Source organism: Diospyros lotus, chromosome 10, assembly GCF_014633365.1.
Source record: "Diospyros lotus cultivar Yz01 chromosome 10, ASM1463336v1, whole genome shotgun sequence".
Lineage (NCBI taxonomy): Eukaryota > Viridiplantae > Streptophyta > Magnoliopsida > Ericales > Ebenaceae > Diospyros > Diospyros lotus.
This window is the reverse complement of record NC_068347.1, coordinates 550,168-565,163: the sequence shown is the minus strand read 5'-3', so window position 1 is coordinate 565,163 and position 14,996 is coordinate 550,168. Positions and strand designations below refer to the sequence as shown.

The following is a 14,996-nucleotide window of genomic DNA, read 5'->3' as shown; positions in this document are numbered from 1 at the left end:
TTTTTTACAACAAATTACATGGATAAAAGCACACACAAATTATGAAGAAGATGAAGACTTTATAAGTAAAATTAAGAAATATACTAAGCATTATATGAAGTGAGTTGATTGTTGAATCACATCATTAAAGAAATTTTAAGTTCATATATATATATATATATATATATATATTAAACATAATAAATTAAAATGATGTCTATTAAGCATTAGTAGTGTGACATACACATAGAGATGATTTTATCCTACCATGTGTTTGTACATTAATAATTTCATTTTGTGTGTCAAAACAATGCAGATGTACAAGATATCCATGCAGAATGTTACCACAAGTGTCCAACTTGTGTATCCAAATAACATTCAGCTTCTACAAACACAACAACAACAAAAGATTGTCACTTGGTATCAGATGAGATGAGAAAATGGCAACTGCATTATTATACAATGAAAAGAGAAGACAGAAAATGGGAGGGAAAGGGAAGAAAGAAACATCATAATGAGAAGACAACAACAACAACATCTACATCTACATCTGCTAAAAGGAGATAGAAAAGGAAACATTTTTTAATGATTCAATTCTGGGATGCTGCTAAAGGAAAGAGATAAAACTTACCAGAAAGCATAAGTTAAAAGAGAAATGGAAAAGGAAGAAGAAGAAGAGGAGAATGAGCATCTGAAAACAGAAGACAAAGTTCATATCTCATCTCAGCATTCAACCAGAAAACAACTGAAGAATGATGATGATCACCATATGTTGAAGACTCCCCATCTCTTCCTCCCTCCCCAATTTCACCTGTACATGTTCATTATAACTGTCCTGCAATGCCCATTCCTTCCATCCTTCTGTCATATATGCTGGAGGAGAGTCCATGATCCAGTCGCGACAACTTCTCCAAACAACAAAACTCAAAACATGTCGTGCTATTCGATAGTCACTTTTTTTTTTTCATTTTTCTTTTCCATCTTGGAGGTTAATAAGGCAAAAGAAAGAGCATTCACCATTGGTCAGATTTATCAGCGAGTCATCTCAGATGTATAATGGCTCTCTGATTGAACCCTGCTGCTTTCAGTGTCAGCCGAAGCACAACTCTCCTTCATGGATTCAATTTCCATGCTGGCAGTTCGGCTTTTCCTGTGCCTTCGGTCCTGCAGACATGTGGTTCGAGCCCAAGATATTAGCATCTCCGCAAGAGAAGATGACTGGTAACACTATTCTATGTTGGAAGTTATTCACAGGCATATTGAACCCAAATGCCTAGCACAGGAATGACATCCCTAAGACAAGTAATTTCGAGCGTGGACTGTTGATAGAAAAGCCCATGTAGGGCTAGTATCCTAAAAATTGAACCAAGTTCTCACATAGATGAGAAAGACATATATCAGTGTAAAATTTCATTCATCATACATCCAACTTAACACCCCCCCACCCCCCACCCCCCCCCAAAAAAAAAGAGAGAGAGACAAATACATCTGCATGCACGCACACATTCACTGAACCAAAAGATAGAGAACAGGCAGTTTGAGTCAAGTGAAGAGCATAAAAGACAAAGACCGAGAGATGCTGGTAAATGAGGGGCAATCAAGTAGAGATCAATGAAGCATTTTAGGAAACTGTTCAGTAAAAAAAAAATATGTAACGACATTTTAGTAATTATAAAAGAAATAGAAATTATATGTTCCACATGCATATGGGTCCAAAAGAAGTGGACAATGATAAAGCTGTTGAACAGGACAATAGATCGATAGAAACATGAAAATGCATTAGAGAAGAAGACAATTCATGGATAACAGAACCATCCAATGTGATCCTTAAATCAAAGAGGATGTTTGCAGAATGGAAAACGAACTCTAGTGCCTATTCACAAGAACAAAGGTATTTAAAGTTATGAAAGTTACATAAAGATCAAGCTAATAAGCCACACTTTAAAGCTTTGGGGGAGTGTAACTGAAAAAAGTTAAAGAAGGGAAACAAGGGTGTCTGAAAATCAATTTGGTATCAATCTTGTAGGTCAACAACAGATGCTATCAACTTGTCGAGGTGGCCTAATGGAAAAATTTAAAGACAAAAAGAAAAAATTCACATGGTGTTTGTAGATTTAGAAAAAGAAAATTATGACAAAGTTGTCTGAAAATTCTTATGAGAGATTTAGACATGAATAGAGTCTAATTTGCTTATATACAAGTTATTAAAGACATATCTCATGAAGCAAAAATATGTGTTAGAACTTGTGGGGGAAAAAATATTCAGGCGTTTCCAATTACAACCGGATCACATCAGAATGTACACTAACCCCTTATCTATTCGCTCTATTGATGAATGAACTCACTATTTACATTTAGTAAAAGATCAAGTGCATGATACTTGCAAATCACATTGTCTTGGTGAATGAGACCGAGAAAAGGCACAACTAGTAAGGTCAAGATATGATAGAACAACTTGGAATTCAAATTCTTCAAGTTGAGTACATCAAAAATCAAATATATAAAATATAAGTTTAGTAGAAATAAAAGTATGGATGATGTCATGGCAAGACTTGAAGATTAGCTCATTCCAAGAAAAGATTAAGTCAAATACCTTGGATCAATTGTTCCAAAGAAATAGAAAATTTGAAGATATTACTCATAAAAGAAAGGCAAGATTGTTAAAATAGAAAAATATTTCCAACGTTTCCCTTTAAAGCTAAAAAGAAAGTTATATTAGATGGCTATAAAACTAATTCTATTGTATGACATTCAATATTAGGCAATAAAAGATGGATATCCATAAAATATTAGCATAATTGAGATAAAGAGTATTACGGGTATTACGGTGAATGGGCAACTATACAAAACATTAAAAATGAAGTATCCATAATAAGACCAAAGCAGCTCCTATTAATGATAAAATGCACAGAACATGCGTAAAGTAGTTTGGCCACATGCGAAAAAGAGTAATAGATATTCCTATAAGAGTGGATGGAATGAAAGAAATTTGTGGCAAAAAAGATACAGAAAAATCAACAAAAATTAGATAAAAGCACTTAGGTATAACATGAATTATAATAGCCTTACAAAAGATATTGTCATAGATAAGTATGATTAGGGAACTAGAATCCATGTATAGTCTTTCTTAAACAAAAGAACCATAGCCTTACACTAACAACCAAATCATAATAGCAATTAGCAAATAACATTACTTGTTGGTGATAGCAGATTCCTGAGAGTCCTATCAAAGGGAGACTTTTATCTCTATCTTCTCTTAGTATTTATCCATATGTATTATCAGTTTCTTATTTTCTATTTTATTGTTTTTTTGAAATATGATCTCTTCCTACAAATTAGGAAAGATATTAAGGAGTAGTATTGAAGTAGGAGTCTTCACCGTCCAAGAGTGTATGTCTATAAGAAAGCCCTTGTATCAGTTTTTTATACGAAGAATTAGATTGATTTCTTCTACATGGTATCAGAGCCTTGTTAATAGGCTGATACAATAAACTTTAGTGCCTTCAATGCACAGCCACTTTGTTCTTCCAAAGTGCCTTCATTGCACTATTCAAGTCGGAACTCCTCTGTCCGGCCATCATCTTCCAACACCAACACCACCATTAGGTTCGCTATCTCCAGATCGGCCAACCTCAGAAAAATCGTTGGCAACTGGAACCCCACGCGCCGCCACGTGCCACCGTTCAAGCTCGCTCCAACCCCACGAGTCGGGGCTTGAAGGCGCATCCGCCGGTCATTTGCTTCCAGCTCCTCCAGATTTATCCTCTGACATTTTTTAAGCCCATCCTTGGTGTCGAAATCCTTTGTGTTCGTGCCTTCCAGTCGTGTTCGTGCTCCTTCGTGTTCGTATCTTTGTGTTCAACTGTCTGTTTCCCTCGTCCATCATGTCAGACACTTCAACAAAAAATCCAACTCCAACAGTCACCACCGGAGACATCCTTCCATTGGATTAGCCCCATATTGCTGGAGAGTTACCAAGCATTCATCCATCCTATCGGTTAGATGGTAGGAACTTCCTCCAATGGTCTCAGCTGGTCAAAACACTTCTTAAAGGGCGAGGAAAAGGGAGCCACCTGTCAGCAAACCCTCTAGCAGCTAACGATCCCAGCTTCAATACATGGGATGTAGAAGATTCCCGCATCATGTCATGGTTGTGGAGTTCGATGCAGCCGGAGATCAGCAAGAACTTCATGTTCCTTAATACTGCCCGTGAAGTTTGGGAAACCGTCCAACAAACCTTCTCCAAGGTTAGAGATGCATCAGTGATCTTTGAGGTAAAAACAAAGATTAACTCCACTAAACAAAGGCCGCTAATAGTGACCGAATACTACAACCAAATGAGGGGCTTATAGCTGGAACTCGATCAATATCAAGCAATTAAAATGGTATGCAAAAAAGATGTTGTTGCCCTTCATTAGATTGTGGAGAGAGATCGAATTGTAGAGTTCCTAGCCAGCTTGAATCAAGAGTTTGATCAAGTTCGGGTATAAGTCCTAGGTAAGGACAAACTTCCTACCCTAAATGAGGTTTTTGCCATTGTTCGAAGTGAGGAGAATAGAAGAAGTGCAATGCTTACTGATTATAGTCCTGAAGGATCAGCCCTCTTTATCAAAAACAAAGAGGGAGATGGGATGAGGTTTAGGAGATCAGTCACCCAAACAAGGAATACAAGTCGAGAAGGACAATGGTGTACTCATTGTAAGAAGCCCTGGCATACCAAGGAAACTTGTTTTAAATTACATGGAAAGGAGATTGTGTTGAAGAAGATTGGAGGATTCAAGAATATGAGATCTCAAAGTTATCTCTCAAGCCAGGATCCGGAAGAAAAGGGTGAAAAAGAAGAGCCAACAGAGGCTGATCTAAAGCTATTAAATGCTGAAGAACTCAGCAAACTAAAAGCTTTCCTAAGAACCTTCCAAGATGGAGCTTCATGCTCCACTGATCAGCAAGGTATATCTCTAACCAATTGTTCTTTTTCAGCTTTGAAAATTGATAGGGATAACATGTGGATCCTTGATTCGAGAGCCATGGATCATATGACATCTAATCCAAATTTTTTTGAGACCTATGAGCCCCCCAAACAAATCACCATTGCAAATGATGTATTAATCCCTATTACCGGAACATGTACCATTCACATCAGCCCTTCTTTAACCCTCAATCATGCTCTTTATGTCCCAAATTTGACTACCAATCTAATTTCTATTCATCACTTAACCAAAGATCTAAACTGCTATGCTATTTTTTCTTCTCATTTGTGCAAGTTTCAGGCCAAGGACACGGGGAAGATGATTGGTGTGGCTAAAGAGTATAATGGGTTGTACATTTTGCAAGGGGAGAATCCTAACACAAACAGAGGAAGGCTTGGGATGGCATATTCCACTGAAACCTCTATTGATTTCTCCTCAATTTGGCTCCACCATCTTAGATTAGGCCATCCTCCTTTCATTTTATTAAAGAACATGTTCCCTAGTTTGTTTAGAAACCTAGAGCCTAGTGATTTTCAATGTGATGTGTGTGTCATGGCGGAGCACCATCGAGTGACTTACCCTATCAGCAATAAATTATCTTCTAAACCACTCTTCTTAGTCCATTCGGATGTTTGGGGACCATCTAAAATTTCAAACTGTTCGGGAGCTAGGTGGTTCATCACCTTCATTGATGATTACACTAGAATGTGTTGGGTGTACCTTTTAAAAGACAAATCTGCCATTGGGTCCACTTTACAACACTTTTGCAAAATGATTCTTACTCAATTTGGCACATCTATTCAACAATTCTGGACTGATAATGCAAAGGATTATTTTAACAATTCCTTGCATCTATTTTTCCAAAAAGAAGGCATTATTCATTAATCATCTTGTGTGGACACCCCCCAATAAAATGGAGTGGTCGAGAGAAGGACGAGACACCTTCTCAATGTCACCCGCACTCTTTTTCACCATCATCAAGTTCCAAAACAGTTTTGGGGGGAGGTTGTGCTAACAGCAACTTATGTGATAAATAGAGTGCCATCTAGGGTCCTAAACCAACAAAGTCCTCTCCAGAAATTAGCCTCCCTCTATCCTGATTTTTCTTAGCATTCTCAATTGCCACTTAGAGTCTTTGGGTGTGTGTGTTTTGTTCACATTCCTAAAAACCACCGGGACAAGTTTGATCCAAGGGCTCATAGGTGTGTCTTTCTAGGCTATTCTCTTACTCAAAAGGGCTACAAATGTTACTGTCCTACCCTAAGAAAGTTCTATGTGTCTAAGGATGTTACATTCCATGAAAATCAGTCATACTTTGCCCCTCTTCAAGCCAGCAGTCAGGGGGAGCCTAATTTCAGCAAAAATCCAGCCTCTGGAACTTCCTGTGCCCTTGGTAGAAACCAGCCCTTTGGACCTTCACCGCCCTTCCAGCATAAACCAGCCTCTATTCCCAATGTCTAGCAATGGAACAGGAAGTTCCCATGTCATTTCCCAGCCATCTCCAATTCGGTACAAGGGTTCTCCATTTGTTTACAAAAGACGACAGCGCATCTCTACTCAGCAGCCTATCCAATCATCAGTCTCTTGTCCACCCCTGGAACCTACATCAAGTGAAGATGATGCTCCAGCAAAGTGCAGTCCATACCCCGAACCTACTGACCTTGATCTCCCTATTGCTCTCCGGAAGGGAATTAGATCCTGTACTCAACATCCCATGTCCAATTATTTATCCTATCATCTAGCCACCGAGGATTTCTCTCTTCATTGGATGCCATTGTTATCCCAACATCAGTAGAAGAAGCTCTAAAGAACCCTAAGTGGAAAGAAGCTATGCTAGAGGAGATGTGGACACTTAACAAAAATCATACTTGGGATCTCATGGCCAAACCCAAAGGTGTTAAGCTAGTTGGCTGCCGGTGGATATTTAATGTGAAATTCAAAGTTGATGGTACTCTTGACTAGTACAAGGCAAGGTTGATTGCCAAGGGCTACACCCAATCCTATGGCATTGATTACCTTGAAACCTTTGCCCCGTTCGCAAAGATGACTTATGTTCGGGTTCTTATTTCATTGGCAGCAATACATGGGTGGCAACTCCAGCAATTTGATGTGAAAAATGCATTCTTGCATGGGGATTTAGAGGAGGAGATATTTATGGAACTACCTCCTGGTTTTGACCAAGAAGGGGGAGGAAGAGTATGTAGACTTAAAAAGGCCCTCTATGGGCTCAAGCAATCTCCACGTGCTTGGTTCGACCGATTTTCTAAAGCTATGCTATCTATCGGATATCATCAAAGCAAGGGGGATCATACTCTCTTTATCAAGCATCATGGTGATCTGATGACAGCTTTACTTGTATATGTGAATGATATTGTGGTTACTGGTAATAATACTGCTGAACAGGTAATCTTAAAGCAGAACTTGGCAAAAGAATTTGAAATTAAAGAACTTGGGGTGCTGAAATATTTCTTGGGCATTGAGGTTGCATACTCAAAAGATGGCATATTCTTGTCACAAAGAAAGTATATTATGGACTTACTTATAGAAACAGGGCTTCTATAAGTAAAAGGACCTAGCATACCAATGGATCCAAACCTAAAGTTGCAAGCAAATACCAAAGATGAGGTGATAGATAAAGGGAGGTTTCAACATCTGGTGGGTAGGCTGATTTATCTCTCACATACTAGGCCTAATATAGCATTTGCAGTGAGCCTTGTAAGTCAATTTATGCATAATCCCTCCTCGAAACATATGCAAGCAGTAAGGAGGATTTTGAATTATCTTAGAGCTACACCAGGTAAGGGAATCTTATTTACCCCAGGAGATGTTTTAAAGATTCAAGAATATGTGGATGCTGACTATGGGGAGTCTCTAGTTGATAGGAGATCCACAACTGGGTATTGTGTGTTCTTAGGGGGTAATCTGGTATCTTGGAGAAGCAAGAAACAAGGAGTTGTAGCAAGATCAAGTGCAGAAGCTAAGTTTCGAGTTTCGAGCTATGGCTCTAGGAGTATGCGAACTTCTATGGTTGCAAATAGTACTAGAAGATCTAAAAATTCAAGTACAGAGACCCACTGAGTTGCTATGTGATAACCAGTCAACAATCAGTATAGCTCATAATCCAGTCCAACATGACCGGACAAAACATATTGAGATTGATAGTCATTTCCTCAAAGAAAAGCTTGATTCAGGTCTCCTCAATATCTCATATGTGCCATCAAGGTGTCAAGTGGCTGATATTCTAACAAAAGGATTGCTTACCGCACAGTTTGAAGACCTAGTATCCCAGTTAAGGATGAGTGATATACATTCCCCAACTTGAGGGGGAGTGTTGGCGATAGCAGATTCCTGAGAGTCCTATCAAAGGGAGACTTTTATCTCTATCTTCTCTTAGTATTTATCCATATGTATTATCAGATTCTTATTTTCTATTTTATTGTTTTTTTGTAATCTGATCTCTTCCTACAAATTAGGAGAGATATTAGGAAATAGTATTGAAGTAGGAGTCTTTAGGGTCCAAGAGTGTATGTCTATAAGAAAGCCCTTGTATCAGTTTTTTATACGAAGAATTAGGTTGATTTCTTCTACATTACTAAATTCTTGTCTCTGTCGTCGTGCTTTTTCTCTGTATTTTTTTGGGTTCTGTTGTCCTTTTTTCTGGCTTCAGCTCGTGTTTCTTTGTTGGTTGCCGTGTTGTGCAGTGTGGGGCTGGGCCCTTTTTTGTTGTTTTGGTTCTCTCTCACTGGGTAGTTGCTTTGGCCCAGTTCTCACCTCATTATCTAAATGCTAAGTTGAATGTCTTTCACTAATATGGTCCAGGGGTTGGATTCTTTCTAAAATGTTAGGCTCTATTCCTATTATTTGCCATATTCATTATTCATCCATGGACATATATACAAGTTCATTGTAAAGACATTATGTCATAGGCAAAACTAGCAAAGCCAGAATTTGGGGAAAGCAACATGCCACGCTCCAAGATCGGGCAAGCCTGAGAATCCACGAAACTGTATCCACTTATTCAAGTAAAACTATCTAAAGCACAATGCATAGAATAGCAGCATACCCAAGCATCATAGACGAATGACATCCAGAGTGATCAAACAACAAGAAATTAGTGTTTTCTTGTAGGTCCAAAATCAAGATAGCACAATACAGTAACTAAACCATTTCTAACACCTCCATGGAAAATAGAGGTGGACCAGGTTGAGTCTGTAAAATAGTTGGTTGAATATTCAGAAGAAAAAAAAGTCGATTGAATGTCAATAGGTGTTGCTATACCAGATACTGAAGACAACAACTTGTAGTTAGTTGTTGCAATGGACACAATTTTATGAATACTTCCACCATTATCACAGAAATGTAAACATTTTTCCAACAATATTTTCTTTCTTCTATTTTTTGATTTTTATTATATTATTTCACTTTTTGGGTTCTCAAGCAGTGGGGTTTTTCAATATGTTCGTAATAGAAAATCATAAAAATGGAAAAGCAGAAAATTTGTTATTATTTCTAGATCCGCACCTCACGATAAGGGAACTCATCTGCGTCAAGCATTTGAACAACCTGACTCATTTTCGGCCGCTTCTCTGAGTCAGGATCAACACACCTAAGGGAAATCAGAAGTGCACGTTTTAGAGCACGTGTTGTAGGCTTGACCTCAAGATTTGGATCTACAACTTCCTCAGCTCTCCTATTTCCTACCATCATCTTAAGCCATTCCACAAGATTAACCTGTCATGATCATAGGAAGTGTTCAGTATCGAAAGTGAGACGTGAAGGTACTACTAACAAAAAATTGGGTACCTCATTAGCAGGCCGACTATAGTCAACAGGATCTCTTCCAGTTACTGCTTCAAGGAGAAGGACGCCAAAACTATAAATATCACTCCTTTCATTTAACAGGCCAGTATTAGCATATTCTGGAGCAACATAACTGCAATTTACATGGGAAGACGGAATTCTTAGTTTCCAGAGGTTGAGTCTTTGACCAGAATGTAATAAAAAGAAGGCTCTTAACATATAAACGAAGACATTACCCAAATGTTCCCATAACTCTGGTTGTTATATGAGATTCTCCTGAGTCCAAGAGCTTGGCCAACCCAAAATCAGAAAGCTTTCCATTAAACTCATCGTCAATCAAGATATTACTAGATTTTATGTCCCGGTGCACAACTTTTGGTTCTATTGCTTCATGTAAATAAGCAAGCCTGAATGACAAGCAAACACAAAGATCAATTTAACCGTGCAAGCATAGTAGTTGCATAAGCAAAACTATCCCCTGAAATACCTCAAGCTCCAATAAAACAAAGAAGATGGAACAAGAAAATAAGAAAATGAACTTACGCCTTAGCAGTACCAAGAAGAACATTCATTCGGGCTTCCCAGGTAAGAGTACCATGATGCTGCATAGCCCCATGAAGCCACTGCTCCAAGTTGCCGTTATTCACATATTCATAAACCAGCATTCTGCTTGAGATGAAAAAATCTTAAGCAGTGGCATAATTGCAATGCAGTTGCTTTTACATAGCACAAACATAACTATTAATCATTTCATGGCTAAAGCAAGTAATCGACTATGAATAGACAACAATCAAATCAACAGAGGTCAAAGGCTCTCTCTACCTGTGAACTCCCTCTATGCAATAACCAAGGAGCCGCACAAGATTCTTGTGTCGAACATGGCCTATAGCCTCCACTTCAACCCTAAATTCTTTCTCGGCCTGACCCCTGTGAAACCAAATTGTGCAGTTGTAAACAATTAACAAGCAACTGATTACAGAAGGTAAGAGATGGATGTAAAAACACTAAAAGCCTTTGTGTCATCCTTACAGATTGTTAAGAAGTTTCTTGACTGCTACCTCAGTCCCATTAATGAGTCTGCCCTTGTAGACAACTCCATATCCACCTTCCCCAAGCACATTCTCCTTTGAAAAACGATTTGTTGCAAGTTCAAGATCTCTAAGTGTAAACCAATGACCCCAACCAAGATGTGAGACTTCTGGCAATCCAATTAAAGGAGAGGCCATTGAAATCCCATAAGGATGTGAAGACTGCTTTCGGAAGGTTCCAGAACTTCCCTCTTCCCCTGATTGTGAACTAAAGCCTCTCTCGTTGTGATAGACTGAGCTGCACTGACTGATATTATCTCCATCACTTGATTTGCTCATACTCAAATGAACTAACATCTTCTCTGAATTTTTGTCAGTAGATTTATCATGAACCGTGGGAAACAAACTCTCTGGATGATCATGGGAATTCTGAAACCCAACTCTGTCAACCTTGATGTCTTTGGAGACAATGGGTATCTGAGAAAGGGAATACTTGTCTAGTGTTCTTCTAGATTTTTTCCGCAGAGTGAGCCATAGAGACAAGATACCGAGTATCAAAATTATGAATGCACCAACACAAATACCAATTATAACCCATAGCTTTAGACCCATAAACGATGTTTTCTTTGATAATTCTGCACTTAGACCTTCGGACGACATTGCAGGTGATTTTGCACGATACAAGAAATTTCTGTTCCCTTCTAGTTCCTGGACTGCAAAATTGAATCACTTCCACCTGAAGGGCTGGACTGAAAAATTGAATCACTTCCACCTGAAGGGCATAAACAGGTTAGTTCTGCCATAAATGTCTCATTGTCCAAATATACCTCAATCTTTTTTTCTCAGTAAGTTGCAGATTTGATTTCAGTAATTGAAGTTGGTTTTTGCCCAGAAGAGGCTAGCATCTTCAACCCCACTAAACAACCCTAATCCTGCAAGAACTAAAGGACCCCACCCCCCCCAGACACGAGGGGGAAAAAATGATTCCTTGCTTAATCTGATCAACGATACTGGGAAAATTAAAGTGAAAAAATTGTGCAGTACGCCGCTTCAAGGAAAGCCCAAATTCAATGTAATGTAACTGCGTAAACAAGAAATCGTTGATTTCACACCAAGAGAGAGAAAAAAAACACAAAAATATATAAACCCCTAAATTACCAAAGTCCGCATCACGAATCTGCTCGGGAAGGAGGAAGGATGAAATCTAAAAAAGTAGGAAATATGGACGATGAAAAGAAAGATAAAGCGATAGGAAGGAGAAAGCACTTGCCTTTTGCAGTGATCTAAACCTAGCCCCCGTGATCTTCTTCCTTGAGAACCCAAAGAAGAAAAGCGAAGACCTTTATCCGAATCAACAGAGAGCCAATAAGCATAGATGGATGGGGAGAGCAAATATAGATTTGAAACAACCCAAACCCACCAAAACCCGAGGGCAAAGTTAACAGATGAAGAAGAGGAGTGGTTTGGAAGCAGCCGAGTGGGCCAAAAGAAATGCTCAAATAAGGACCGACAATAATCTAATCTTTGGAAGGTAAAATGCAGAAAGGAATGTATTCCGAGATAGGGAGAAAGATGGGTCTCCTCTCTTTGCTTTATTTATTAATTATTTCTGCAATGTTGGAGAGAAGACTAAGAAAAGTGGAGATTGGACGAAATGGTTGGTTGGTGGGCTGTGACTGTGGAACAGAGAGAGAGAGAGAGAGAGAGAGGGAGGGAGGGAGGGACCTCAGAAAGCTGGAAAGGAAGCTGGCTAGCTTGGTTTGCAATGAAGGAAACCAGAGAGAGAGAGAGAGAGAGAAACAGTAAAGAGAAAGCAAAAATGAGGTGAACAGAGACTGCATTTATAGCACAGAAAAGTGAAAAAGAAAACCCTCCAAACGAAAGAAGAAGAAGCAGAAGAAGAAGAGGAAGCAGCAGCAGCAGAAGAAGAAAATGTGAATGATGACTGAATATGATAATTGATTCCACAAGAGAGGGCTCTAGAGAGAGAGAGAGAGAGAGAGGACAGCTCCAAATCTGGTTTGGTCTGTGAGACATGTATGGTATTTTACGAGTTTGTCCTCTTCCTTGAAAGAAACTGAACTTAAAAATCTACACCCCCGCCCCCCCCTCTCTCTCTCTCTCTCTCACTCTGTCTCTGTCTCTCTCTCTGTGCCAACTTAGAGACAGTCCATTCCATGGTCAAAAGGGCAAGCAAGCTCCACCTCCCATCCCACTGTCACTGCGCGGTTCGTGCCTTTGATTGACGACCCCTTCACCTTACTATGTATGATCCTTGTTTTTCTCTTCATAAACAGCAAAAATTCGAACTTTTTAGAAAAAAAAATAAATCATCCACCAACTAGTATTCCCTAATTCCTACAATAAGTAAAACCCTCTGAGGAACTAGATGATTGTTTTGACTCATTAAACACCGCTTTATTTATTTAGAATCGTAATATAGACGTCGATTTGAATAATTTATTGGTTCTGTTGAGTTTTATTGTTAAAAAGTAAATGAGAGAAACGTCATGATTTTGCTTTTGTCGGAATGATTAAATCGTCCGATTAAGTTGATTTTTAAATTATTTTTTATGATTTTATACTTATTTATTATGAATTTAAATAGTAAAAAATGATACTTGTTCATTATATTGAACACTTAATTAAAATAGATAGAATAACTTAAAATTGAGGGCAAGTACTCTAAAAGAAGAACTCCCATATGCAACTTTCTTATTTGATCAAAATTAAGTCCAATTTAGTCCAACACATATGATCTTTTAAATATTAAAAATAATTAAAGCAAAAGAATATATAATACATAATATGTTATATATACATAGTATATATGATATTTTAAAATATATATATATAAAAAAGAAAAAAATATGGACTAATTTGTATAGGTCTAGATCCAAACCCCAATCGATTTAATTTTTGATTCAAAATCTTTGCAACTCTAGTCAATGTGACCGACTCCATCATCACCGAGAATAACCTAAAAAGAATAACAAGATGTGATTCATATTATGTTACAGTAAATAAAAAATTAAAAAAAATTAATGAAGAATTATCTTCAAAAAGGGTTACTTGTAATTTTTTTATTTTTATTTTTTAAGGCAAGTTTTAAATTTAAATGAACTTTCATGCAATGGTAAAGTTGAGTTCTGTATTATTATGATGTTTAAAACGTTTTCTAAGCAAAATATATAAATGACTTTGTAGAAAATTCAAGACTTTATACACTAAATGAAGGGTAAACTTCACGCAACATACTTAAGATTTGGAGAAAAAAAAAAAACTACCTTTGTGTATTTCAAAATAATTTTACTTAACTTTAAAAATTACGTATTAATTTGTCCATTGTCGTAACAAATGATTATTTTTCAATTGTCCAAAAATACCCTCGATCCCTCTCTCTTCCTATCTCTTTTTCTTTTGCTCTCATCAAATCTCGTCGTTATGTATTTTATGTCTCTTTTTCTCTTTTTTCTTCTAACAACTAGGGTGACTCTTTATCTCTCTTCTTTGTCCATTTCAACGCTCTTCTCTCTCTCACCTTTGTCATTGAAAAGCTTTGTGAGAGAGAAGTACCAAAGCATTGCAAAGGGGAAGGAATCCCATCACAACGTTAATTAGTAAGTGAGTGAGAGAAAAAGATAGATAAATAATGAGAGAGAGAAAAGGAGTTTGATAATGAAAGTCCCTATTTATCTCTTTGTTTTCTTTCACCCTCCCTCTCCTCGCGCCTCTTGTTTCTTTCTTACTCGTATTTTAGCTTTTCAAGTTTTGATTTAAAAATATCTTAAGTTCTAAATCTAGAATCTAGTGATTTAGGTTTTGATCAAAACCCAACCTCACTAAGTTTTTTCTCTCTTTGTGGTCGAATTTTGGGTTTTGATTGGAAGTCAGTGACAAGGTTGACTTTCAATAACAAAATAATTTTAGTTTTGTTTTTTTAATTTTTTCTTCATTTCCCTCTTGCTCTCATTAACGAGACCAATTGATTTGCCAACGAGAGAGGACAAGGGAGTGAATGACTAATTTTGTTGGCAATAAGATTGACAAGGTAGCGAGGAAGACAAAGAGAAAGTCAAGAATAAAATAGTTTTCACTTTAATTTTTTAATTTAAAAAATTCACCAACCAATAAGGTGGTGTTCTCTTTGTATTTCAGTTTTGAGTTTTGAGTTTTGTGTTTTGAGTGTCTGTTTTGAAATTTTTAAAAACTCATTCTC

The 14,996-nt window shown here is 37.6% G+C and overlaps 1 protein-coding gene across 3 annotated transcripts; it reads right to left on the bottom strand.

The window, feature by feature from the left end:
• Positions 1–224: 224 nt before the first annotated feature.
• LOC127811573 (probable receptor-like protein kinase At2g42960) lies at positions 225–12,872 on the bottom strand. Of its 3 annotated transcripts, XM_052351553.1 has the most exons (9): positions 12,048–12,872; positions 10,779–11,549; positions 10,572–10,676; positions 10,293–10,415; positions 9,986–10,156; positions 9,753–9,882; positions 9,471–9,680; positions 997–1,143; positions 225–884 (listed from the first exon to the last, which is right to left on the bottom strand). In XM_052351553.1, exons 2-8 carry the CDS (start codon positions 11,435–11,437, stop codon positions 1,012–1,014), a joined length of 1,530 nt encoding a protein of 509 aa, XP_052207513.1. In that variant the 5' UTR covers positions 11,438–11,549; positions 12,048–12,872; the 3' UTR covers positions 225–884; positions 997–1,011. The 3 variants fall into 3 exon arrangements, with proteins under 3 accessions (XP_052207513.1, XP_052207511.1, XP_052207512.1); XM_052351551.1 differs by having other exon boundaries at positions 227–1,143; positions 12,048–12,871; XM_052351552.1 differs by lacking the exon at positions 12,048–12,872 and having other exon boundaries at positions 227–1,143; positions 10,779–11,854.
• Between the last annotated feature and the right edge of the window lie 2,124 nt (positions 12,873–14,996).

Bases quoted from the DNA above. Each gene is read 5' to 3' on its own strand.
- LOC127811573 (XM_052351553.1), bottom strand. From the start codon at position 11,437: ATGTCGTCCGAAGGTCTAAGTGCAGAATTATCAAAGAAAACATCGTTT. The intron at 10,157-10,292 runs GTAAGTTCATTT...CTTGTCATTCAG, and splicing joins CTTCTTGGTACTGCTAAGGC to GCTTGCTTATTTACATGAAG. The intron at 9,681-9,752 runs GTACCCAATTTT...TGATCATGACAG, and splicing joins ATAGTCGGCCTGCTAATGAG to GTTAATCTTGTGGAATGGCT.